Raw genomic sequence first — 27,014 nt, forward strand, 5'->3', positions numbered from 1 at the left:
GTGGTCATATGCAGCATGCTCCTTATGAACGGAGGGGCTAAAGAATTACAGGGGCTATGAATTACAGCTTGTGTTTAAGCTCAGTGTCAACGTGTTGTAGGAGCCCACTCACCCGACACACACACTGCTCACACTGATTTTCACTGGGAACTGGCTCTCCATTTTGGTAATTCCTTCCATTTACACTACAACCTAAAACACACACACACACACACACACACACACACATTTATATATACTGCTACTGCACTATATAAACTCAATTGACAAAAGTATTGGGACACCTGCTCATTCACTCTTTCTTCTGAAATCAAGGTTATTAAAAGAGTTGATCCTGCCAGAGAAGGCCATCTACTAGATTTTGGAGGAGCATTGCTGTGAGGATTTGACTGATTGCATTCAGCGACAAGAGAGTTAGTGAGGTCAGGATGTTGGATAGTCATCATCATCATCCCACCTCATCATCATCTCCAACTCCCCAACTCTACCCTATGGCTGGCATTAGGCAGCATGGTGCCAAAGGGTTCATGCTCATCTGCCTCAGAATATTACCGAATCACTGGTAAAAGAACTCAAGGAACTTTTAGAGGTTCTTTCATTTGAAATTGCGGAGGAACCTCTTAACTGAAGGACCTCCAAGAGTTCCTTAAGGTGTACCACCTCAGTCCACATGCTCCTTTCTACCTTCAGATGCTGCTCCTGTCTCTCCCAGCTTGTCAACAAATGCATGAGATGTAGAGCTGTCCAAGACGGGATGCTTAAAGCATGATTTGCATTCATGGCAGTGGTGTAAAAAGGGAATTAGTCTCCCAAACTGTAGGGGGAGCCCAAGAGCAGACATAATACTTCTCATGTTACTCAATAGTCTTCCTGTACTAGTAGTGTAAAACAGTGGTAGTTAGTGCTCTTGACCTCTGAAACGATTCCCTGACTCACCATTACAGTTAGGTCCTGGAGCAGGGGTGGACGGGTCCCTGCAGGACCGCTGGTCACACCCCTGTCTCTTACACTCAACTTGTCCCTCCTGTGAGAGAGAGAGCGAGTGAGAGAGAGAAAGAGCGAGAGAGATTATATTTGAACACAGTTCACCCCAAATGTAGCTTTGCCTGCTTTTTTTTTTTGGTCAGCCATAACATTAAAACCACCGACGAGCTGAAGTGAAGAACAGTGATTATCGGGTTTGAATGAATCTACATTCATAGTCAGTTCTTAAGGGTGATAGAGGTGCTAAAGCAGGAAAAACAGACAAGCCTAAGAAGCTGAGACACTCTGACAAGAACCAAACTGTGATGTTCTAGACAACGACTGGGTCAGAACATCTCCAGAACATCAGGCATCAGGTCTTCCTAAGAGGTGTTCCCAGGATATGCAGAGACCAAAAGTGCAGAGGCAGGGTCATGGACGTTCAGGGCTCACTGACGCTCAGCTTACAGGACTTGGATCTAGGATCTGCGGTACGGTAGTCTTGGTGCTCCAGATATTACAGCAGGACACCTTCAGAGGTCTTGTGGGGTTCATGCTTTATCTACACAATCTTTGGCAGGTGGTTTTATTGTTATGGCTGAAAGCACACTCTGATGGAGTGATGGATTATCTCTGGGATGCCGATACGCATGAAACTCACTGAGCATGAGCAGACACTGCAGCGGTCTTGTGGGTGCTGCCATTGAGAGCCGTGAAGGCGGTGGGCACCCTCATGAAAACAGCCTTCATATGAAAGAAAGGTTACATTAACACACGCCGTGCAGGACAGAAACACACATCTGTAAAATCACTTCGTATGAAATAGACAGGCAAGCACACACTCACACAGACACAAGCCCACCCATACACACACACACTTACTTCGGCACCTGGGACAACATTCTCCCCCAACAGTTTCCACCAAAGCGCAGTCAGTCGAGGGGCAATGCTGAGTGTTGCAGTCCACATTCCCACCCTGCACATTTAATAAGGGATTTTCGAACATTTATACACACACACACACACACACACACACACACACACACACCCCGGGTTAGCACAGTAAAAGCTGTATTCTCTGTATTTGTGTTTGTTCAGCCAGCTTGGCAATAAAACAAAGGTTCAGTGCTCAAGAATTGATGACACTGAGTCATTTTATGCATGTTAGTAGAAATATGGGGGTCAAACGGTTCAGCTTCTATTCAAGGACAACTCATTAGAGACAGAATATGCCCTGCATGACTGACCCACACTGATCTCACACAAAGAAAATGTGTAGTTGGGCCTTTTCTGTGATAAATAACAGCACTCATTAAAGATACTCGTACAGTTAATAATATGTGAGTGCCTCAGGGCTCCGTCACGGGCCCTTCTTAATTTTTAATGAAGAGGCTCTGCTCTGGACGCTAAACACAGATCATCTAAACATTATCCTGCCAAAAGTAAATCCAAAAAACTGCAAAACTGTTCCTTGGTTGGTGTCGTTTATAACAGCTTGGACCAGATGTTAAATTGACATCAGAGAGATGTCGATTTCTAAAGCTGGACAGATGCTGAGTTTTAGTTAGAAAATGAAAAACAGGGTGACGTCAAAACCCTGATGACACTATATGTCCAAATGTCCGTGGACACTCCTTTTAATGAATGCATTCAGCTACTCTAAGTTGCACACAGATGTGCAAATGCACACACACAGCTTGTCTAGTCCCTGTAGAGAAGTACCGCCAATATAATAGGACACCCTTATAGGTACATATTGGCACCATGGGAAACATTGCTTCCACTATAGTTTTGATGTCTGGGGTGGAGGTTCAGAGAGGCCTAAGTTGTACAATCGTGGCAGTGTGTGTGTGTGAGGGTGTGTGTGAGGGTGTGTGTGAGGGTGTGTAAGGGTGGAATTACCTCTCAAACCATGCAGCTACAGTATGTTAATGTACATTAATGCACACACAATAAATAGCCGTAATAGCCTATATGACCCAATTACCTTCTTTCAATTCAGCCCACAACTTAAACCTACTGGAAACCCCCAATATACCAAATATGGTAATCCTAGTATTTGGATCAAATGCGATTATAATCAGCACATATTCAACCAGGTGTATCCAAACTTTTGACTGGTACTGCAGGTTTGAAAAGGTCAGAAGGTCTTACGTTGCAGACGCAGCGTCTGCAGGGGTCGCGTCTATCAGTGAAGGAGATTCCATTCTGAACGATCGCCCCATGATATTCACACCGACTGCAGTCCTTGCAGCAGTTCCCGAATGGAGGCTTCACCCCGTCGCGACACTGATTCGACTCTGGACACCGCTGGACATCAACACACGACGCATCGCCGTTCTGGAAAGACAAAACACCACAGTGAAATGCTGGGGGCTTTATACCCCTCTAGCCCCTCACGCCTGCCTGTATTTGTCCAGTCACTAATGTTCATGGTAGATGACCCACATACCCGGCAGGTGCACGACCGGCAGCCGTCACTGGTAGTGAAGGAGCCATTACGGGATTGTCCGCCTACGTCACATGCTAGAGACAGCAGACAAGACCAGTATGTCATTACTTATGAAGAGCTTTATGAACTTAAAAAACATACAGCAAAAAAAATATTATGAATAATAATTATTGTTCTTCTTCTTGGTGTTGTTCCAGAGAAGACAGTCCCACTGTTCTACAGCTCAATGCTGGGGGTCCCCAAAAAAACACAACAGCAACCATTATTATTATTATTATTATTATTGGTATTGTTGTTATTATTATTACTACTATTATTATTGGCATTATTAGTGTTATTGTTATGTTGATATTATTTATTATTATTGTTGTTGTTATTATTAGCATTATTATTACTATTATTATTATTGGTATTATTGTTATTGTTGTTGTCCTTATTAGCATTATATACAGTAAAAGATCAAGCTCTAACTGTACACAGTTTATACACTATATGTCCAAAGGTTTGTGGACACCCTTCTACTGAATGCATTCAACTACTTTACGTTGCACCCATTGCTGACACAGATGTGCAAATGCACACGCTGTAGATAAGTACTGCCAATAGAATAGGACTCTCTGGAGCAGATCAACATCATGAACCTATCGGCACCATGCTGTCTAATGCCAGGTGTGGGCTAGTAGAGGGGTATAAAGCCCCCCCAGCATTGAGGAGCTGTGGAGCAGTGGAAGAACTGTGTTCTCTGGAAGATAGATGGTGGTACTCAATTCAGTATTTTTGGGATGAGGTGGGGTGAGTGTGGTTGGTGTGGCGCAACAGATAAAACCACTACCTGCCACTGGGCTACCACACCATGTGGGAGACTGGGGTTCGATTCCCAGTCTGGGTGACTGCGCTGCCCTACACCAATAAGAGTCCCTGGGCAAGACTCCTAACACTACATTGGCCCACCTCTGTAATACATGTAACCTTGTAAGTCGCTCTGGATAAGATGCGTCTGCTAAATGCCGATAATGTAATGTAATGTAATGGTGATCTTAATTCAACATCCTGACCTCACTAACGCTCTTGTAGCTGAAAGGAAATCTAGTAGAAAACACTTGTGAATCAGTGGGTGTCCCAATACTTTTGTCCATATAGTGTATATGAGGGCCAACTGTGTAAAAGGCTAGTCTGAAAGGGAATACAGGCTTTAAATGAAAGGATGGGTAATTTGGGCATATGGGCTGATCTTCCCGTGTGTTTTCCCATGATAGTAATCTGTATTTTGGTTTAGTTCTGGACATTGTGTTTTCTTACTGAAAGGCGGAGGCCGTGATTCTGTATGAATAAGGACAGTTATCTGATCATGATCTGATCTCATCAAAGGACATTCCCACTGCGTTCCTGCAGCGCTGAGGGTCATGCTAGAAGAGATATGCGTGTGGGTGTACCTGAGCAAGATGGGCAGCACTCCCCAGACCTTGTGTGTGGGTTGGCACATGGAGAAGGGGGGCAGTGGGTGGGGTTACATGCCACCAGACTATTCTGCAAAACACACACAAATACACACACACACACACACACACACACAGACAAATGCAACTTAGATCTACAATGGTATTTCAAATTAGCACTGTTTCTGTTACACTATATGTCCAAATGTTTGTGGACACCTCTTCTAATGAATGCATTTAGCTACTTTAAGCTGCACCCATTGCTGACACAGAGTTTGTCTAGTCCCTGTAGAGAAGTACTGCCAATACAATAGGACTCTCTGGAGCAGATCAACATCCTGAACCTATTGGCTCCATGCTGCCTAATGCCAGGCGTGGGCTATAGAGGGGTATAAAGCCCCCCAGCATTGAGCTGTGGAGCAGTGGAGGATCTGTGTTCTATGGAATGATGGTGGTGGAGCTCCATCCAACAGTTTTGAGATGAGTTGGGGAGCTGGGGATGATAAGGTGGGGTGGTGATCGTCATCAGAACATCCTGATCTTACTAACACTCCTGTATTTGAATGCAATCAAATCCTCACAGCAATGCTCCTCCAAAATCTAGTAGAAAGCCTTCTACCCTGCACAGTAGAGACAGTTACTCCAACAAAAGCAGGAGAAACTCTTCAGCAGGTGTCCCAATACTTTTGTCCATATAGTGTATCATTTCAAATCCATTGTGGTAAACAAATTGTATCACTGTCTAAATACTTATGGAGCTGACTGTGAACAGTTAGAGAAGAGACTCACGGAGCATGTGCAGCTGAGGCAGGGGTTTGATCTGGACACAAACACGTCCCCTTCAGCATACAGAGCACCTTCATGCTCACAGCCTGCAGAGCACAAGGAACACACATGCTGGACATCACTGGACATCACTGGACACACTCACAGTGCACATACTAGTGTTTAGCTGTGTGTTTGTGTGTGTGTGTGTGTTTGTGTGTGTGTGTGTGTATACCTGGTTGACAATCAGGACAGCATGACCCCTGTGGAACATGTGTTCTTGAACAGGAAAGAGAAGGACAGCGGACGTCCTCACAGTTTATCTGTCCATTCTACAACAGAGAACACCACCTTAAGAACACACACACACACACACACACACACACACACACACACACGAGCCCTGCAGCCAGGGGTCAAACCCAGCGAAGAGAGAGAGAGAGAGAGAGAGAGAGAGAGATGTATACAATCACGCAAAAGAGAGAGAGACATGTATACAATCATGAGAGAGAGAGAGAAAGAGAGAGAGAGAGAGAGACAGAGAGAGAGACAGAGAGAGAGAGAGAGAGAGAGAGAGAGAGAGAGAGAGAGAGAGAGAAAATGGGGGAAAGGGAGGGAAAAGAATGAAGTGGATGAGAGAGAGAGACATATATACAATCACGAGAGAGAGAGAGAGAGAGAGAGAGAGAGAGAGAGAGAGAGAGATTAAAAGAGTAAAAGAGGGTGGGAGAGAGAGAGACATATATACAATCATGAGAGAGAGAGAGAGAGAGAGAGAGAGAGAGAGAGAGAGAGAGAGAGAGAAAGAGACATACATACAATCATGAGAGAGAGAGAGATTAAAAGAGAGTAAAAGAGGGTGGGAGAGAGAGAGAGACATATATACAATATCTCTGAGAGAGACAGAGAGAGAGAGAGAGAGAGAGAGAGAGAGAGAGAGAGAGAAAGAGAGAGAGAGAGAGAGAATGGGGGAAAGGGAGGGAAAAGAATGAAGTGGATGAGAAAGAGAGACATATATACAATCATGAGAGAGAGAGAGAGAGAGAGAGAGAGAGAGAGAGAGAGAGAGAGAGAGAGAGAGTAAAAGAGGGTGGGAGAGAGAGAGACATATATACAATCATGAGAGAGAGAGAGAAAGAGAGAGAGAGAGAGAGAGAGAGAAAGAGAGAGAGATTAAAAGAGAGTAAAAGAGGGTGGGAGAGAGAGAGACATATATATAATCATGAGAGAGAGAGAGAGAGAGAGAGAGAGAGATTAAAAGAGAGTAAAAGAGGGTGGGAGAGAGGGAAAGACAGTGAGCGAGTGAATCAGTGAGAGGGACAGAGTGAGAGAGTGTGAGCAGAGGGAATCCTGAATCATCAGTTAAATGAATCACATCAAAGTGAAGCCTGTAATTAAAGATTCAGCTTCTCTGAGTTCATACCTCACACACACACTTGGAGCAGGGGTTCGGACTGAATGTCTGAGAATTGCTGTAGATCTGCTCTTTATAACGGCAATCTGGGAAGAGAGAGGAACAACACACACACACACACACACTGTGGTTCAGAACTATTCTTGTGGGGTGTGGGGTTCCCAGTATGCAGTGGTCAGTACCTACCAAAAGTCCTCCAAGGAAGCACAATCTTTGGGTCCCGGGCACCTTAGCCTCACTGATACTTATGGAGGTCCCACCTCACAACTAACAGGACTTAAAGGATCTGCTGGTAATGTTAGTTTTGGTGCCAGAGACCACAGCAGGACACCCTCAGAGGTCTTGTGGAGTCCATGCCTCATTGGGTCAGAGCTCTTTTGGAGGAATGAAGGGAATCTATTTAATAATAAACAGGTGGTTTTAATGTTATGGCTAATCTTTTGGAAGGGTTTGGACCCCCAGTCAGAGAACATCCAGAGTGTTTGTTATGAGGTCAGGATGTTGGCTGAAGATCACCACTCTACCTCATCATCCCCAACTCATCCCAAAAGTACTGGATAAAGCACCACCACCAACACAGTTCTTCCACTGCTCCACAGCTCAATGCTGGGGGGCTTTATGCCCCTCTACTAGCCCATGCCTGATATTAGGCAGCATGGTCCCAATAGGTCCATATGCATGTGCTCCTGGAGTCCTGCTCCTCTGGCAGTACTTCTCTACAACTTCTCTACAAAGATGCTGAATGCATTCATTAGGGGGTGTCCACAAACATTTGCACATATAGTGTAGAATATTAACACTAGACGTCATGTGACCAGGGGTGCCCGAACTGTTGCATAAGACTGCGATATGACTAGCTGTGACATGGGGCATTTTCAAGGATTGCTCTGAAATGTCCAAAAAGAGGCTTTTCACTTTCTGCATCCTTATACGTAGAGTTTCAGAATGACTGGGTTCAGTCTTTCCAACCTTTTCTACAGAATCTACTTTATAAGCATGACTAAGAACAACACCACACTACATGGTTCTAGATAGAATTACTACTAAACGCTAGAGAATGACTACAGCCTGCGAAATACCACGTCCTTCAGGCTGGACCGGGAGGCCTGTCAATCAAACACTGCCAAGAACAAATGATAGTTGGGTTAGTTGATGACGACCCCTTGTTTAGAGGTCATTACAGCACAAACGGGACGCAGAGGCCTGTCTGAAATGCACAACAGAAACTAGAGGCCTGCTTCTCCACAAAAGGGTCAGTCAATCACAGAGAGAGAGAGAGAGAGAAAGAGACACACACACACACACACACACATAGTCAACAGTGTGTTGCAGAAAATGCCTCTGGAAAGACATGCAGAAACAATTAGGGAGGGGGAGGAGGCAAGGCCGAGGGAAGGAAGGGTCAGAGTCTAAATAAAACGAAACCTCCCTCATTTCCCCCTCGCTCGCTCTCAGCATTAGAAGCACTCCCTCTGATTAAAAGAAGCTTCATCATCACAAATGACAAGTGAGGTCCTGCTGCAGGATTTCGAGAGAGGAGGCTGCTGAAGGAAATGGGAGAGAATGGCACATTTCTAACCAGGAAAGAGGGAGGACGAGGCAGGCAGGACAGCAAACAATAAATTACTGCAGTTTTACATGCACACAAATCAGGCTCCTTCCTGTTTGTACGACTTTACTGCTCGACAGCTTAACAATAAAATTAGGCCTTCGACCACATGAATGACACACACTCATACAGCAAAGCCCTCTATCCATCGGTGAGGAATTTAAAAATGGCCAGACTAAAAACTAGAAAAACTTTTACATTTTTCTAGGTGGTTGCTATGGTATAACAGGCGGTTGCTATATCATTTCTATTCGGGTTGCTAGTCTCTATCTTCTTTTCTGCCTAGCACTAGTAGGGTAAGGCCTTAACACACCTCCTCTGATACATGACTACTGCAGCTCTATTCTGGCTGCTCTCCCTCTGCGCACCATCAGACCCCTGCAACTGATCCAGAAGGCAGCGACCCGGGTCGTCTTTAATGTTCCTAAATTCAGCCATGTCTCTCCACTGCTGCATTCTCTCTTCACTGGCTTCCTGTAGCTGCTGCCCGCATCAGATTCAAAACCCTGACACTGGCCTACAAAGTCAAGAATGGACCAGCCAGCCCTTCTGTACTTGATAGCAATGGTCAAAAGCTGATCCGCACCGAGAGCCCTTCCAGCTTCAAGTACGGCTCGGCTCGACCCCCCATCCCTCAAAATCCGCGGAAGACGAGCGTCCAGACTTTTCTCTGTCCTAGGGTGTCCGAACGGGTCCAACGCTCGCTGTCTTCAAACCCAGACTGAAGACCCTCCTCTTCTGAGAGTACTTGGGCGAATAGCAGAGTATTCACCCTATTGACTTGTGTCTAGTAGTGTCTTAACGTGGAGGTATCTTTGAATTTTAGCCTTTTCAAACTAGCTGAGGTTTTCTTAAGTAAATAGTAAAGCACTTTTGTAAGTCGCTCTGGAGAAGAGCATCTGCTAAATGCCTTAAATGTAAATGTAAATGTACATGTGAAGCCAGATGCCACCACTTCTCAAACTGCCAGGCAGCCAACACACTCTGAGGAAAGCCAACATGAGTGCTTTTAGGGTCTTGCCAGGCAGAACTGGTGGCCCTGAGCATGCAACAGTGCCAGTGGGGCTAGGAATGACCTTAGTCACCAGGGGGGCCAGTGTGCTTCAACAGTTATGAAGTCTGTTGGCCTGGGACACCAGACCTCACTGTTGAGCCTTTCAGAAGTGTTGTAGGCTTCATTCAGCGAAACACCAATGAAGATGTCTACCTGATGACCCCTGTGAAGAGCTTGCAACTTAGTGGGTGATTAGACTATGGGTAAAGGGAATGGGCGGGGCCCTATGTGTAATCCAAGTATGAGGTGCAGGCTTTTGCCCTCGTAGTAATTCAATTACGCTACCTGTTCAGCCTGGAGGTAATAAATATCAGAACCAGGACTGTGGTATAATCACAGTAATACACTCAAGGTGGTGCTGTACCATGAGATACTATGAGATGCACTAGTGTACCGATCTTCGTCATCATTATCACAGCTATCCTTTCAGTGATAAACACCAGAGGACATTACCCATCCTGTTCATAATGCTGTTTGTTTTTGTGCTTTAATATTGATACATAACGTATTAGACATCATCACAACATGGCAACTCATTCAGCCAACACTCCCACCACTCATCAGACCACAGTCGCACATCCCCCAGGGTACATTTTCAAGTTCCTGGGCAGAAGAATGTTCATCTGGGCCATGACCTTGCATTAGTCTTGGGGTCTTTGTTACAAAAAACAGGACGTCACCACTCCTGACACACCACGACCTCGCCTGTATCGGCATGCGTCCACTCAGTGAAACAGGAGCCACATGTGCGGACATGGCAGTGGGCATTCGGCTGCCCTGGGCAACGAGCAGCTTGGCACAAATCAGGGCACTCCACTGGAGCCACGCCTGCGGGACATCCAGAAAACCAAGGCAACTCAAAACAAAACCTGCAGGAATGGACACAAAGACAGAAACAGGACAAGAGAATCTGTGACTGGGTCACTTTCCTACTCTTTATGGTCCTAAATGATGAAGATGAAGATGCCTGTTACCTGAGATCAGGTGTTACTGGCAGCCAGAGGCCTGTCCCTCTCACTGAAGAATCGTGGGGGTTGTAGTCCCTGACAAATGGCCTTTGCTCCTCCCACTGTTGCTCGAGCTGAGCAATTACGTACCACCTCTCCTCTGAGCCCTGCCCAATCCACTGCAGATTAGCCCAACGAGGGGGCAGAAGGCTGATTGGGGGGCAGATACGCTTGATGGTGGACAGAGACTGCACCTGAGCCACGCTCATCTGCAGCCGAGCGTAGAAGTAGAAGCGGAGATAGTGTGGTCCATGGAAGAAGAAATTGCACCAGTCTTTATCGTAGCCGTCGCTTCTGAAACCAAACGTGTCGAACCCTGCCCTGTCCAGGCCATACGGGTTGAAGCCATATTTGTTGAAGCCATTGGGAAAAAGCTGGCTCACGAGTTCAGTGGTGGTGAAAGAAGTCAGGGTCCCATCCCCTTTCATGCCAAATGCAGTCAAATTGGCTCGGTTGAAGCCGTACCGATTGTAGCCGAAAACGTCATAACCGTCCCTGTCAAAGTGATCCCGACTAAAGCCATCCCTACCGAACCCGTCACGGTCCCAACCCATCTGGTCAAAGCCACTGCGGTCATACCCTCGTGCATTGAATCCTTGCTTATCGAACTCACATTCCGGCTCTGTGTCCAGCTCTAGACCTCTGTCTCTCTCTGCAAGAGAGCTCAACCCACACGATGGACTTAAGCCATCGCGGCTGCCCAGCTGCTTCCTCCAAGGCCCATCAGTGGTGTTACAAGGTGATCCGAGAGTTATGGGTACATAGACGGTGCAGAGATGCTGCTGGGACTTCATCACATCCTCCGGGGATACTCCAAATGGCTCCATCTTAAGGTAGTGCCGCTCTGGAGGGAACAGAGGAGCTGCCTCAGGATGTCTTTCCTGCCACTCGGCCCACAGATGGTCCAGGAAGGCACAGTGGGACAGGAACACGGGATCATAGACACAAAGTGGAGAAGCCATGTGGCCCCCCACCCAGCGCTGGAACAAGGCACCAGCCATTTGCAGCTGCTGGGAGAAAGATAGGAAGTCTGGCTCAGACAGCAGGATCTGGAGCGTCACAGCGTCAGGCAGGGAGATGGAGATGTTGAAGTGACGTCTAAGGCACGGCACCCAGGGTTCGCCTACTTGCTGAAAAGGGTGTAACCTCACACAGTCACTGCCAGGCTTCCCGTCCCCACCGAACACATTAGCCTGCCAAGCAGCGGAGGTGTCTTGTGCGCCCGTGTCCACCGTCCACTCCAAGTAAGGAATGGAAAGACTGCATGATGAAACAGCCCGGAGTTCGCGCTCCACCATCCACAGGAAGTAACGGTTCCAAGGCAAGAAGTAGACATGGTCATTGGCCTGTGGAAGGAAGTCAGCTCGCAGTCTGACAAAGCCCTCCCACAAGTCTGATCACACAACAGATACACAGCATGTTAAATTATGGTGCAATCAGACGGTTCTCGTCAGCTTAGTGAGTCAGAACATTTTCACCAAATCACCAAAAGTACTAGTGATGTAGCTAGCGATGCATCAGATCTGCAAAAACATCAAATCATGTGTTTACTGCTGGTACACTGGCAGTCCAATTGAATTGTTCAGATGCCCCTTCGTCCTGATCTGGGTGATTTAATGGAATCTGAGGAGTGATGAAGATCAGGTGATGTCATGGACTGAGGAGTGATGAGGATCGGGCGATGTCATGGACTGAGGAGTGATGAAGATCAGGTGATGTCATGGACTGAGGAGTGATAAGGATCGGGTGATGTCATGGACTGAGGAGTGATGAAGATCAGGTGATGTCATGGACTGAGGAGTGATAGGATCGGGTGATGTCATGGACTGAGGAGTGATGAAGATCAGGTGATGTCATGGGCTGAGAAGTGATGAAGTTTAGGTGATGTCATGGTCTTAAGAGTGATGAAGATCATGTGATGTCATGGACTGAGGAGTGATGAAGATCATGTGATGTCATGAACTGAGGAGTGATGAAGATCAGGTGATGTCATGGACTGAGGAGTGATGAATTATAGGTGATGTCATGGACTGAGAAATGATGAAGATTAGGTGATGTCATGGACTGAGGAGTAGGGAAGTTCAGGTGATGTCATGGACTGAGGAGTAGGGAAGTTCAGGTGATATTGTGGAAAACATAATCACCAGATTTGAACATTATTAAGAACTTGATGGACTGTGTTGGAAAATGAGTCTAACCACTTTAGAGGACAAGGCCAATTACTTTGGGAGCTCTGGAGACACCAGTGCAGAACGTGAGGATCATTTTAGGAATGTCATGAGAAAAAAGGTCAACATGGTCAGATCAGAACCTACACATATACTGTTCGAGAACCTTGGTTTTCTGTATCTTAGATTTTTTCGTTTTTTGGTGTGTGTCAGCGATCAGTTCTTTTGGACTGCCAGTGTATTCGTGACCTTTGACAGCTGGCAAATCTGGAAATGAACAGTTTGCTAAGACCCTTCCAAAGCACTGTTACCGTACCCCTGTACCCCCAGCTTAATTACCACTGTGTATGGTCCAAAAAAACTGCTCTGTACCTGATTTCTGGACTTTTTGGATGGCCATGTGGTACTCTTCTCTCTCAGACTGGCTCATGTCTCTCACCTCTTTGCGCTGAGTGAGCTGTTGACAGGTGCACTCCACCACTCCCCGATAGGTGCACACACAGGCCTCGCAAGCCAGCTGAAAGGCCTCACCTGGCCGGTAGAGTCGTCCGCTAAACCAGCAGCCACAGCTTGGGGCAAACCTCGAATTCGCACAGCGTCGACCCGGTGAGAAACTCACCACCTCCACTTCTTCTGCCGTACCCCTCCGAGCCACACGCTGGCACTGCATCAGGGATAAATCCTCACAAACATACAGATCAACCCCCTCCCCCTGCTGGCCGAACTCTTCAGCAGGACAACTGGCCTTGTGAAACCGCCCCCTCTCGCTGTCATCGCTCATCCCAGTCCAGTTCATGTTGTCAGCACCATCGGAAACGTTACCATGGTAATCCGGTGTGCGTTTCCTAAGGATCTTCCTATTTTTAGAATCGTGCTCCGCCCACCACCACCATGTCTCCTCATCCCTCAGCAGGTTTCCAGTACCAGTTTCCGTCGTGTTGTACCCGAGGGAATCTCCGGCACGGGTGTATCCTTCCTGCTCGCTGCCAGCAGAAGGGCTGGACGGTTTGTACTGCCGATAGCAGCAAGCTCCCAGGATGCACTGCTCCTGACAGGCACGACGGCTGTGGAAGTTGTTAGCATTTCCTTGACAGCCACTGTATAAGAAGTGTTTACAAGAGGCAGAGGTGGAGTCAAAGAACCAACGACGGATGGAGTTCATTTTTCCGGGACATACGCCCTCAACTTTGGGCATGAAGCAAGCCTACGAATGAAAACACATGGGACTCTCTTGCATGTGATAAACACACCACATACTACTCTACACACTGGGATTAGCAGAAACTAGAGATGGCGCATGCATACTGTGCTGGTCATAGCCTATACGGCTGGTCTTCAAAGGAGCATTATACACAAATTGGTATGTTTTTTGTTCTTGGGCTCCCCCTACAGTTGGAGAGTGTAATGTCATGGAGAGCTGTACACGTGCATTTACTGACAAGCTGCATAAGAGATACAGAAGCCTGATCTGAAGGTAAAGAAGCATGTGGACTGAGGTGGTAAAGCAATACAGTGTAAATGACTCGGGTTATGCAGCGTTACACCGTTCTCGCGGGAAGTCTCAAGCAGCACAACCAAAATTCCAGCAGCGTCCCGACCTGGAATGGCAATGACAGATACGCCGTTCTCCCTTTTACAGTCAGTGGAGCGTCAACATGATCCTGAAGCTGCTATTTTAAGGTACAATTGCTGCACAGTGTTGCTTTAAGCTCTGACAATTTCCATAATAAGCCCAGGAAAGCTTATCGTTTATTTATACAGTAACAGAATTCCTTACAATAGAAGTAAAAGTCTCACTGCCCACCTTTATGGCCTGTTTTTAGAAGGTTTTTACAGGTTTTTAAAGAAAAATAATCAGATTTTATATTCTCTGTATAAAATTCAGTCCAAATTTCCATATCATATAATGTCTGAAAATAAAGCGTAACAGTAATGTGCCATCTCTAGTGAAGACGTCTAACATTCTTCTAAAGTCTAGCAGAGTCTAACTGCTCTCCTGTGAGGTTTTCTACTCTAGTCACTACTCCGTGACTCTGTGGTACCTGAGAGCTTTTTGCCTCACACAGTCTCCCCACTGTGTTCGGGGGGCAGGAACAGCTGAACCATGGCTCAGAGATCATGGTCTGGCATACACCCCCATTCTGACAAGGGGAGGACTCACATGGATCTGCAAGAGGAGCAGTGGAAGAGCTCAACCCCCTTAAAGAGCATGCTTGTACACAGGCCAGGTGCCTGATTAGACAACAAAGTTACCCCCACCCACCCAACAAATTACCTCCCACCTACCCAACAACTTACCCCCCCACCCAACAAAAACTTACACCCAGCCCCCAACCCCAACAAGTTACCCCACATCTACCCAACAACTTACCTCCCACCTACCCAACAACTTACCCCCCCACTTAACAACTTACCCCCCCAACCAACAACTTACCCCCACCTACCTGACAACAAAGATTTATTACAGAAAGAAAAATGGTCTCACACAACCACCCCCACCCCCCCACCCCCCCAACAACTTACCAACAAGTTACCCCACATCTACCCAACAATTTACCTCCCACCTACCCAACAACTTTCCCCCCACCCAAAAACGTACTCCACCCCACCCACCCAACAACTTGCCTCCCACCCAACAACTTACCCCCCCACCTATCCGACAACAAAGAATTATTATAGAAAGAAAAATGGTCACACACACAACCACCTGACCAATGCACCCACCCAACAACTTACCCCCCATCCACCCACCCAACAACTTACCCCGCCATCCACCCACCCAACAACTTACCCCGCCATCCACCCACCCAAGAACTTACCAACAAGTTACCCCACACCTACCCAACAACTTACCCCCCCCAACCCAACAACTTACCCCCCCACCTACCCGACAACAAAGAATTATTATAGAAAGAAAAATGGTCACACACACAACCACCTAAACAATGCGCCCACCCAACAACTTAACCCCCCCACCCACCCACCCAACAACGTACCCCCCACCTAACAACGTACCCCCCACCTACACCCCATCCACACACAGGATTAAAAGAGTCATGGAACATTACCAGCAATTAGTAAGATTAAGCCTCAGACCCAGATGCAGAATCATTGCATCACTTAAGGAAACAAAAATAAACAGTGAGAGATGAACTGTTGCCTGAAATCTGAGAGAGCTCGGTGTGATACCCCAGAGCAGTCTGGGGATGTACAGCCCGCTAACCTACGGCGACTGTTGCTGTTGTAAGATGATGGATATTCCAGGCGTTGTGTGTTTGTGTGTGTGCTGCTGTTCTGCTATTGGTCAGTAGATGCTGATATGATGAAGATGTGAGATATGATGAGTAATCTGGAGACTTTATTAGAGGCTCGATGGTCAGACGTGTCACTCACCATTTGAGGTGACACACTGGACTTTCCCTGAGGTGCACGAGCACACTGTGCGGCTGTCGGCCGACCAGCGTGACCCCTCCTCCATCTCACGCCCCTCCCACGTACAGGTCCGCCTCACACACTCGCAGGATTCCAGGTACTGCACCCGGGCCTGCAGCTCCTTGTTCTGGAGACAGGTGAACACAGAGTAAAATAGATCTCGATCCTACTGAGTCGCTGTGGGGTGATTTTAAACAGGCTGTGCATGGAGGAGCTGGAAAACGTTCTCCCAGACGGCGCCAGAGACTGGGAGCCGGTTCTAGGAAACGTCTAGTTGGGGTTATTTCAGACAAAGGGGGAAATACCAGCAGCTAGGACACAAAGTGTCTGAACTTGTTTGTCACAGGAAAGCTGCATTTCCATTAATTACCTTCTACAAAGCTTTTCTCTTCAGTTTAGTTACTTAACCTCTGTCTCTAAGGACTGATCACATCAAGATCAAACATCCAGATGTTTAAATGTGTTAAAGACAAAAATTTCCAGGGGGTGTCCTAAATCACATGACTATTACAGAACAGTAGGAAAGTAGTCTAGAACTGTGTAAATGAGAGAGACTATTCTAGAACCATGTGAACAAGGAAGGTAGTCTAGAACTTTGTGAATAAAAGAGACACACAACTAGAACCATGTGAATAGGGAAAAAGTCTAGAACTGTGTGAATAGGGCAAATAGTCTAGAACTGTGAATAAGAGAGACTATTCTAGAACTGTGTGAACAGGGGAGACTATTCTAGAACTGTGTGAATAGGGAAAATAGTCTAGAACTGTGTGAATAGGGCAAATAGTCTAGAACTGTGAATAAAAGAGACTATTCTAGAACTGTGTGAACAGGGGAGACTATTCTAGAACTGTGTGAATAGGGAAAATAGTCTAGAACTGTGAATAAGAGAGACTATTCTAGAACTGTGTGAACAGGGGAGACTATTCTAGAACTGTGTGAATAGGGAAAATAGTCTAGAACTGTGTAAATAAGAGAGACTATTCTAGGACCATGTGAATAGGGAAAATAGTCTAGAACTGTGTGAATAGGGAAAATAGTCTAGAACTGTGTGAATAGGGAAAACAGTCTAGAACTGTGTGAATAGGGAAAACAGTCTAGAAATGTGTGAATAGGGAAAATAGTCTAGAACTGTGTGAATAGGGAAAACAGTCTAGAAATGTGTGAATAGGGAAAATAGTCCAGAACTGTGTGAATAGGGAAAATAGTCTAGAACTGTGTGAATAGGGAAAATAGTCTAGAACTGTGAATAAGAGAGACTATTCTAGAACTGTGTGAACAGGGGAGACTATTCTAGAACTGTGTGAATAGGGAAAATAGTCTAGAACTGTGTGAATAGGGAAAATAGTCTAGAACTGTGAATAAGAGAGACTATTCTAGAACTGTGTGAATAGGGGAGACTATTCTAGAACTGTGTGAACAGGGGAGACTATTCTAGAACTGTGTGAACAGGGGAGACTATTCTAGAACTGTGTGAATAGGGAAAGTAGTCTAGAACTGTGTGAATAGGGAAAATAGTCTAGAACTGTGTAAATAAGAGAGACTATTCTAGAACTGTGTAAATAAGAGAGACTATTCTAGAACTGTGTGAATAGGGGAGACTATTCTAGGACCATGTGAATAGGGAAAATAGTCTAGAACTGTGTGAATAAGAGAGACTATTCTAGAACTGTGTAAATAAGAGAGACTATTCTAGAACTGTGTGAATAGGGGAGACTATTCTAGGACCATGTGAATAGGGAAAATAGTCTAGAACTGTGTGAATAAGAGAGACTATTCTAGAACTGTGTGAATAGGGAAAATAGTCTAGAACTGTGTGAATAGGGCAAACAGTCTAGAACTGTGTAAATAATAGAGACTATTCTAGAACTGTGTGAACAGGGGAGACTATTCTAGAACTGTGTGAATAGGGAAAATAGTCTAGAACTGTGTGAATAAGAGAGACTATTCTAGAACTGTGTGAATAGGGAAAATAGTCTAGAACTGTGTGAATAGGGGAGAATAGTCTACGACATTATAAATGTGAAGTGGAACTTTAGAGCCTCTCTTATAGGGGAGAAGATTCTTAAACTGCATACAGGGGGAAATCTAGAAATACATACAACCCTGTTTTCTTCATTAGCAGTAATAATGGCCCGTACGCCCACCTGGGTTTTGAGCATGGTCAGCATGGTGTTGATACTCTGCAGCGTGTGCTCTATGCTGGTCAGAGGCTGGGCTGGCTCACTGGGGGCTACTTTCTCCAGTGGGGTGCCTGGAGGCCCCAGCCCTGTCCCAGCCACACGATCTGGCTGGTCATTCACCACATCCAGGTCTGGTTCCACAAACGTCTGGGCAACAGGGGGCACTGCTGTTCTCGGTGTGGGAGAAGGGAGGGGGGCTGTAACACACACACACACACACAGAAAATCAGTGACAAACACAGTGTATGAAAGGGTGATTGTCATTCTGTTATTCAGTCATCATTCTTCAGAAGAAACCAGCACTGGGAAGCTTCTCAGTGGACAAATTCCTTTAAAATAGAGTATGAGACATTTCCAGTTAACTTATTGGTCGTGATGACACCTCAAACTGGGATAAACCTGCTAGACATCAAAAAAGTACAGACGTAAATTACATTATAAGCCTGATTTGTAAACTCCTGGTTTATTACTCATTTCATATTTTAAGTATTATTCAGTATTATTCCATTATTATTACTCCATACATTATGTAATCATAGTTTAGAGACTGGGAGACCTGCAGATCTTTGGGGATTAAGGGGTTAAAATGACAACTAGAAGATACCTAGATCTTAGACATCTGTAGATGTAAATATTAAAGGTGCCAAAAGGGTTATTTTAGAGTAATGCTACCGAAGAATCACTTTTGCAGGTGTGCAGAGGTCAGAACCAGAGGTCAGGCAAGGTCATAGGTGCCCAAAACGCACTGATGTGATCCATGGAAAATGGGCCACTGGGACGACTGGGTCAGGACATCTCCAAAACATCAGGCAGGTCCTGTTGAGTGTTCTCGTTATGCAGTGGTCAGAAAGGCGACAGGGTTATGGGCCTGACCCAAGGCTCATAGTTGCTCATGGAGGCCCCACCTCACAACTTACAGGACCTAGAGGATCTGCAGGTGACGTTAGTCTGCAGGCGCCAGAGACCACAGCAGGATACCTTCAGAGGTCACTAATACTAGGCAGGTGGTTTTAATGTTGTGGTTGATCAGTGTACAATTATAGCCACAGAAGAAAACCCTGGAAAGGTTTTTTGGTAGTTTGGTGAATGCATGGCTTAAAAATCACCACTGTCATGCAAAAACCTTGTATCTCCATTTTTGTGTTTTTTCATTTTTTGACCTAATGTGAATCAGGCTTTAGTTTTTTATATTGTATCAGAGTTTCATTATGACTGGACCAATAGAAATGCTCTAAAATGTCTTGAAATCAAATCTATTTAGATTCATTGAAAGTTACGAAAGTTCTCCTTTGGAGTCTTGGTTCCTCTCAAGGTTTCTTCCTCTCGACCCGACTGAGTTTTTTCTTGCCACTGTCGCCACTAGAGGCTCAAAAGTGGCTCGAACCCGGATCTCTGTAAAGCTGCTTTGTGCCAACATTTGTTGTAAAAAGCCTCTATAAATAAAATTAAATTGAAATGAAATTGAATCCTGTAAAGCTGCCGTTTGGAGATCCAAAGTGGCCTATCTTTAACAACTATTTAACAATATCATAAACATAGACAATACATTTTTTAATACCTTTTTCATTGTCGCACAGCCATGGGCGTCTTTCATAGGCCTTGGTGGAGAGTTCTGCAGTCTGCCAGTAGCCCTGGAATCATTCAAACATTCATCCACTGTAAATCTGCTCACACGTATGTAGGTTCAGTCACTACCAGTCTGTTTATGCATATTAATTATAAAGTATATTAAAAAAAAGAACCAGTCACACTAGTGAGCACATGTGCCCAGAGCAGTGGGCAGCCATCACTGAGGCGCCTGGGGAGCAGAGAGGGTTGTGGGCCTTGTCAAAGGGCCCAACCCTAGTACCCCAGGTATTGAACCTACAACCCTGTAATCATTAGCCTGGTGCTCTAATCTCTGAGCCACCGCCACCACCACCCCTAATGCTTTCAGTATCACACTTGTGAAATCCCACTTCTCTACCAAAAAACCCTCCAGAATGATGCTTATCAGAACCGTGAAGCGTAAAACCCGCTGATTAAAGTAGGAATTTAAATGAGTTTTTGCAACATTTTCTATCAGATATTCTGTTTCCGCTCTGAGCAAAGATTTAGTGTTCGTTCAGACACGTTCATACGCTGACAAACATCTGCAACATCTGCAGAGGCAAACTCACCCAAACGTACAGCACATACACCCGAAATGTCACTGTACGTATTTGCATAGCCGTGTATTCGGGTGAGTGCTAAACTCTAGGCCTAAGGTCTAATTATCCAGAGGATTATTATCAATAAAGTACTACCTACTGTGTGAATAAAGGAGAATAATCTAGAACTAGGTGAGAAGTGGAGAACACCTGCATAAACAAAGGAGAATCATCTAGAACTTTTAAAATAAAGAAGAATATCTTAGAACTGTGTGAATAAAGGAGAGTGATCTAGAACTCTATCAAACAGTGCAGAGCATCTTCATGAAGAAAGGAGAATAATCTAGAACTTTTAAAATAAAGAAGAATATCTTAGAACTGTGTGAATAAAGGAGAGTGATCTAGAACTCTATCAAACAGTGCAGAGCATCTTCATGAAGAAAGGAGAATCATCTAGAACTTTTAAAATAAAGAAGAATATCTTAGAACTGTGTGAATAAAGGAGAATAATCTAGAACTCTATCAAACAGTGCAGAGCATCTTCATGAAGAAAGGAGAATCATCTAGAACTTTTAAAATAAAGAAGAATATCTTAGAACTGTGTGAATAAAGGAGAATAATCTAGAACTCTATCAAACAGTGCAGAGCATCTTCATGAAGAAAGGAGAATAATCTAGAACTTTTAGAATAAAAGAGAATATCTTAGAACTCTGTAAATAAAAAAGAATATATCTAGAACTCTGTGAACAGTGTAAAACATGTGTGAACAGAAACTAGAACAGTGACAAGAGGAGAACATTTGGATCTGTTTGAAACGGGGAGAACATTCTATAACTGAGTCAATATTCTAGAACTGTGGGAACAGTGGAGAACATCTGCATTAAGAAAGGAGAATATATCTAGAACTGTGTGAGAAGTGGAGAACAACTACATAGACAAAGGAGAATAATCTAGAACTTTAGAATAAAGGAGAATATATCTAAACCCGTGTGAATAAATGAGAACAATCTAGAACTGTGTCAAACAGTGCAGACCATCTTCATGAAGAAAGTAGAATAATCTAGAACGTTTAGCATAAAGGAGAATATCGTAGAACTGTGTAAATAAAGGAGAATAATCTAGAACTGTGGGAACAGTGGAGAACATCTGCATTAAGAAAGGAGAATATATCTAGAACTGTGTGAGAAGTGGAGAACAACTACATAGACAAAGGAGAATAATCTAGAACTTTAGAATAAAGGAGAATATATCTAAACCTGTGTGAATAAATGAGAACAATCTAGAACTGTGTCAAACAGTGCAGACCATCTTCATGAAAAAGTAGAATAATCTAGAACGTTTAGCATAAAGGAGAATATCGTAGAACTGTGTAAATAAAGGAGAATAATCTAGAACTGTGGGAACAGTGGATCTGTTTAAAACAGGGACAAAGGAAACGGGGAGTCTAGAACCCATACAAATAGGGAGCAGATTCTAGATTACTATGAATATAAAGAAGAACAGTCTAGAACACTGTGAAGAAGGGAGAACAATCACACAACCAAACACTGTAGGATTGTTGGTGCTTGCTGGCTCGGTGAGTTCTGGCCTGTGGAGGTTAAGGAGCTGAAGAACTCACGCTGAACTTGCTGGTCTTGTTTCCCGCAGTGCTGGAGAAGGTGATCTGAAGATCCAGAGGAAACTCTAGGTTCAGTGCTTGGTCCTCCAGCTCCACCACCATGGCCTCCTTGCACTCCACAAACAGCTGCAGCCTCTTGGGCTCCAGACTCAGCCCCATCCTCACCCACTCTCCACCCGAGAAAGGGTTCTCACCCGGGAGGGTCAGCACCTCAGGCTTCTGGCCGTCCTGAGAGCGGTACTCCAGCCGCAACCAGTTGTCACGGGTGCTGGAGCTGAGGCTCAGCAGGGGCCGGCCGTCCAGCTGCCAGGCGGCCTCGGAGATGAGGGAGATGAGGGTGGCTTCGGAGTTTCTGGCCTGCTGGCCGACCAGATGCAGGCCAAGAGAACCCCGGGAGGAACTCAGCAGGTACAGGGAGAATTCCCGCGGGAGAGTCAGGTGAGGTGTGCGAGAGCGAAGGCGCCATGCCTGCACCCCTGGCTCGCGACCTTTGACCTTAGTGACTCCTCGGACAGAGCGAGGGACGTTCAGAGCTTCTAGGAGGTCAATGACTAAAGAAAAGGACATGACACCAAACATCAGAATAAGAACATCACCTATACACAGATGAGCCAAAACATTATAACCATTTGCCTAAAATCTTGCTGGTCTTCAGCTTGCCACCAAAGACCTCTAAAGGTGTGGTGTGACCTGGTTGACTAATTTAGCCCCTGACCAGCACAGAGTATGTTTTCAATGAAAATTGATGGATTGGCTGGTCCAAGCTAGTCAATCAGAATGACCAAGGTCAAGCTGGTCATACTGGTTGACCAGTTTGCTATACCTGGTCAACCTGTGCGGTCATGCTGGTTGACCAGCTTTACCAAACTGGTCAACCAGAACAACCAGCTTGACAATCCACCAGGCCAAACAGGTTGACCAGCAGGACCATGTTGTTTAAACAGGATGGTCAAACTAGTCAACCAGTATGACCAGCTAGATGGCCAGCTTGGTCAAGCTGATCATGCTCATAGATCAGCCTATCAAACTCAAACAAAAGACCAACTGAGGTTAGAATTCCTGCTTTTCACCCAGGTGGTCCGGGTTCGACTCCCAGAATGGGAACAGTGACAAATACTTGCACCTGTTTTTTGACCAGTGTAAGGCTTGTCTTTGCCTGGATGACCAGCCTTTCAACCACTTTGACCATCCAAGACCACGGACCATCTGAAACCATTTACCAGCTGCATCTGGTAGGTCTTGAGCTGGATTTTTCAGCAGGGTACTCACTGCTGCTGGCCAGGAGCACCTCAGAAGTCTGAAGTAGAAGTTTGGACTAGAGGGGTATAAAGCCCCCCAGCATTGAGCTGTGGAGCAGTGGAAGAACTGTGCTCTCTGGAATGATGGTGGTGGTGGTGATGCTCCATCCAGTACTATTAGAATGAGATGGGGAGTTGGGGGTGAGGTGGGATGGTGATTCAATACCCTCGAAGAAGCAATAAATGAGCAGGTGTCCCAATACTTTTGACCATTTAGTGTATCTCTTTGCATCTATGGCAAAAAAAAAAAAACATTTGAAGCAGCTACATTTTTAAGAGGGTATATCCCAGACATTGACATGCAGTGTTGTTAAAGATAAAGATAATTAATGTTATATGAGTGGTCATAATGTTTTGGCTCGTTAGTGTATCGACCAAAACACTCATAATTAATTAGAACCATAAAACTTTCTTAACTTTCAGTGGCCAGGTTGTTTTTGCTTTAGGACAATCTGAATTTGTCATCACTTTTATGCTAACACACACACACACATCATAAACACACAAACACACATCATACACACACAAACACACATCATACACACACATTCTCCCCAGGGAAGGGTATTTAATGAGAAGAGCAGAGGGCCGCTTTCATGAGCCCACAGTGACAGCTCCTCTCATGTTTCAACACTTCATATCTCTCCACTGACACAGGACACACAGCCTGGGTGTGCTGTGTGTGTGTGTGTGTGTGTGTGTGTGTGTGTGTGTGTGTGTGTGTGTGTGTGTACAGCTGTGTTCTTTACTTCCACAACCCACAACCAAACATGAAGAGGTGGGTCTGAAACTGAATCATCTCCACGTTTCCTTTCCCACATGTTCAGCCTGGACAAGCTGGACCTTCCCAAATCCACAACTCTACAGGACCTTCTCCATTTCACCCATCCAGCTTAAGCTGAGAGCTTTCACACATCTCTTGTGTGTGTGTGTGTGTGTGTGTGTGTGTGTTTATTAGCATGTAATCTTGCCCCAGGCCAGCTGTTCCAGGTTCTCACACTAACCAATTACAGAGTGTGGCAATCATGCTGCTGGTTTGATGTAGCAAGATTATAAGGACAAAAGTATTGGGACACCTGCTCTTTCATAGTTTCTTCTGAAATCAAGGGTATTAAAAATGTATCTCCTGCTTTTGTTGAACTGCCTCTACTGTCCAGAGAAGAAGACATTCTACTAGATGTTGGAGGAGCATTGCTGAGAGAATTTGGTTGCACTCAGTGGGCGTTAGTGAGGTTAAAATGTTGGATGATGTTCACCACCCCACTTCATCTACAACTCTTCAACCCCAAATCCCGAAAGTATTGGGTAGAGCTCCAAAATCATTCCAGAGAACAAAGCTCTTCCACTGCTCCACAGCTCAATGTTGGGGGGCTTCAAACCCCTCTATAGCCCACGCCTGGCATTAGGCAGCATGGTGCCAGTAGGTTCATGATGCGTATCTGCTCCAGAGAGTCCTATTCTATTGGCAGTACTTCTCTATATGAACTAGACAAACTGTGTGTGTGCATTTGCACATCTGTGTCAGCAATGGGAGCAACTTAAAGTAGCTAAATGCATTTATTAGAAGGGGCGTCCACAAACATTTGGACATATAGTGTATTTCATCTCCTCAAATAAAAACACCTGAGGCTTCAGTGGTGGGTAATGATGGCTGGAACACTCTGCGCTCTTAAAACGATTGGGCTAACAGTAGCGAAGTGTGTATGTGAGTGTGTCAGAGTGTGTGTAAGTTAGTGTGTAAATGAAAGTGTGAGTGTGTATGTGAGTGTCAGTGAGTGTGTATGCAAATGTGTCAGTGTGTCAGTGAGTGTGTATGCAAATGTGTCAGTGAGTGTGTGAGTGTGTCAGTGAGTGTGTATGCAAATGTGTCAGTGAGTGTGTGAGTGTGTCAGTGAGTGTGTATGCTGTGTCAGTGAGTGTGTGAGTGTGTCAGTGAGTGTATCAGTGAGTTTGTATGAGAGTGTGTCAGTGAATGTGTATGTGAGTGTGTATGTGAGTGTGTCAGTGAGTATGTGAGTGTGAATGCAAGTCTGTCAGTGAGTGCGTAAGCGAGTGTGTCAGTGAGTGTGTCAGTGAGTGTGTAAGCGGGTATGTCAGTGAGTGTCAGTGAGTGTGTCAGTGAGTGTGTAAGCGGGTATGTCAGTGAGTGTGTAAGCGGGTATGTCAGTGAGTGTAAGCGAGTGTGTAAGCGAGTGTGTCAGTGAGTGTGTCAGTGAGTGTGTAAGCGGGTGTGTAAGCGGGTGTGTAAGCGGGTGTGTCAGTGAGTGTGTCAGTGAGTGTAAGCGAGTGTGTAAGCGAGTGTGTCAGTGAGTGTGTCAGTGAGTGTGTAAGCGGGTGTGTAAGCGGGTGTGTCAGTGAGTGTGTCAGTGAGTGTGTCAGTGAGTGTGTAAGCGGATGTGTCAGTGAGTGTGTCAGTGAGTGTGTAAGCGAGTGTGTAAGAGATCCCCACAGAGCAGAGCTGGTGAGTCAGCAAAAATATCCTTAATGGCTTCCTGTCCTCATTAGAATGGAGACCTAATGAGTTTCTGTCCCGTCTGCACACAAGTGACTCATTATGCACTCAGACCCCCCCCCCATACACACACACACACACACACACACACACACACACACACACACACACACACACACACATACACAGACAGACATACATACTGTCACAACATGCACAGGAATGCCTGCGAGAGTCTACACAAAGAGAGAGAGAACTCTATGAATCCTGAGTTAAGAGAAAGATAGATATATATATATATATATAGAGAGAGAGAGAGAGAGCGAGAATGTGATAGAGAGAGATAGAGAATGTGATAGAGAGAGAGACAGAGAGAGAGAGAAAGAGAGAATGTGATAGAGAGAGATAGAGAATATGATAGAGAGAGAGAGAGACAGAGAGAGAGAGAGAGAGAATGTGATAGAGAGAGAGAGTGTGATAGAGAGAGAGAGACAGAGAGAGAGAGAAAGAGAGAATGTGATAGAGAGAGATAGAGAATATGATAGAGAGAGAGAGAGAGACAGAGAGAGAGAGAGAGAGAATGTGATAGAGAGAGAGAGTGTGATAGAGAGAGAGAGAGACAGAGAGAGAGAGAGAGAAAATGTGATAGAGAGAGAGACAGAGAGAGAGAGAGTGTGATAGAGAGAGAGAGAGAGAATGTGATAGCGAGAGAATGTGATAGAGAGAGAGAGAGAATGTGATAGAGAGAGAGTGTGATAGAGAGAGAGTGTGATAGAGAGAGAGAGTGTGATAGAGAGAGAATGTGAGAGAGAATGTGATAGAGAGAGAGTGTGATAGAGAGAGAGTGTGATAGAGAGAGAGAGTGTGATAGAGAGAGAATGTGATAGAGAGAGAGAGTGTGATAGAGAGAGAGAGTGTGATAGAGAGAGAAGGTGATAAAGAGAGAGAGAGAGAGAGAGAGAGAGATAGAGAGAGAGAGAGAGAGAGTGATAGAGAGAGAGAGAGAGGGTGATAGAGAGAGGGAATTTTACACAAAC

The 27,014-nt window shown here is 45.3% G+C and overlaps 1 protein-coding gene across 1 annotated transcript in view; it reads right to left on the reverse strand.

Annotated features, from left to right (window-relative positions):
• The window catches only part of kcp (kielin cysteine rich BMP regulator), a 55,290-nt gene that overhangs the window by 25,018 nt on the left and 3,258 nt on the right, over positions 1–27,014 (reverse strand). Inside the window, exons 2-15 of the mRNA XM_072695811.1 lie at positions 22,228–22,778; positions 20,027–20,111; positions 18,445–18,644; positions 16,262–16,427; positions 7,040–7,116; positions 5,852–5,948; positions 5,641–5,723; positions 4,849–4,942; positions 3,416–3,489; positions 3,118–3,303; positions 1,846–1,939; positions 1,625–1,707; positions 937–1,024; positions 92–192 (exon numbers count right to left, since the gene is read on the reverse strand). Coding sequence (XP_072551912.1) covers positions 92–192; positions 937–1,024; positions 1,625–1,707; positions 1,846–1,939; positions 3,118–3,303; positions 3,416–3,489; positions 4,849–4,942; positions 5,641–5,723; positions 5,852–5,948; positions 7,040–7,116; positions 16,262–16,427; positions 18,445–18,644; positions 20,027–20,111; positions 22,228–22,778 — 1,979 coding nt within the window. The remainder of the gene's footprint in view (positions 1–91; positions 193–936; positions 1,025–1,624; positions 1,708–1,845; positions 1,940–3,117; positions 3,304–3,415; positions 3,490–4,848; positions 4,943–5,640; positions 5,724–5,851; positions 5,949–7,039; positions 7,117–16,261; positions 16,428–18,444; positions 18,645–20,026; positions 20,112–22,227; positions 22,779–27,014) is intronic.

The sequence above is a fragment of the Salminus brasiliensis genome, chromosome 13 (assembly GCF_030463535.1).
Source record: "Salminus brasiliensis chromosome 13, fSalBra1.hap2, whole genome shotgun sequence".
In the NCBI taxonomy this organism is placed as follows: Eukaryota; Metazoa; Chordata; class Actinopteri; order Characiformes; family Bryconidae; genus Salminus; species Salminus brasiliensis.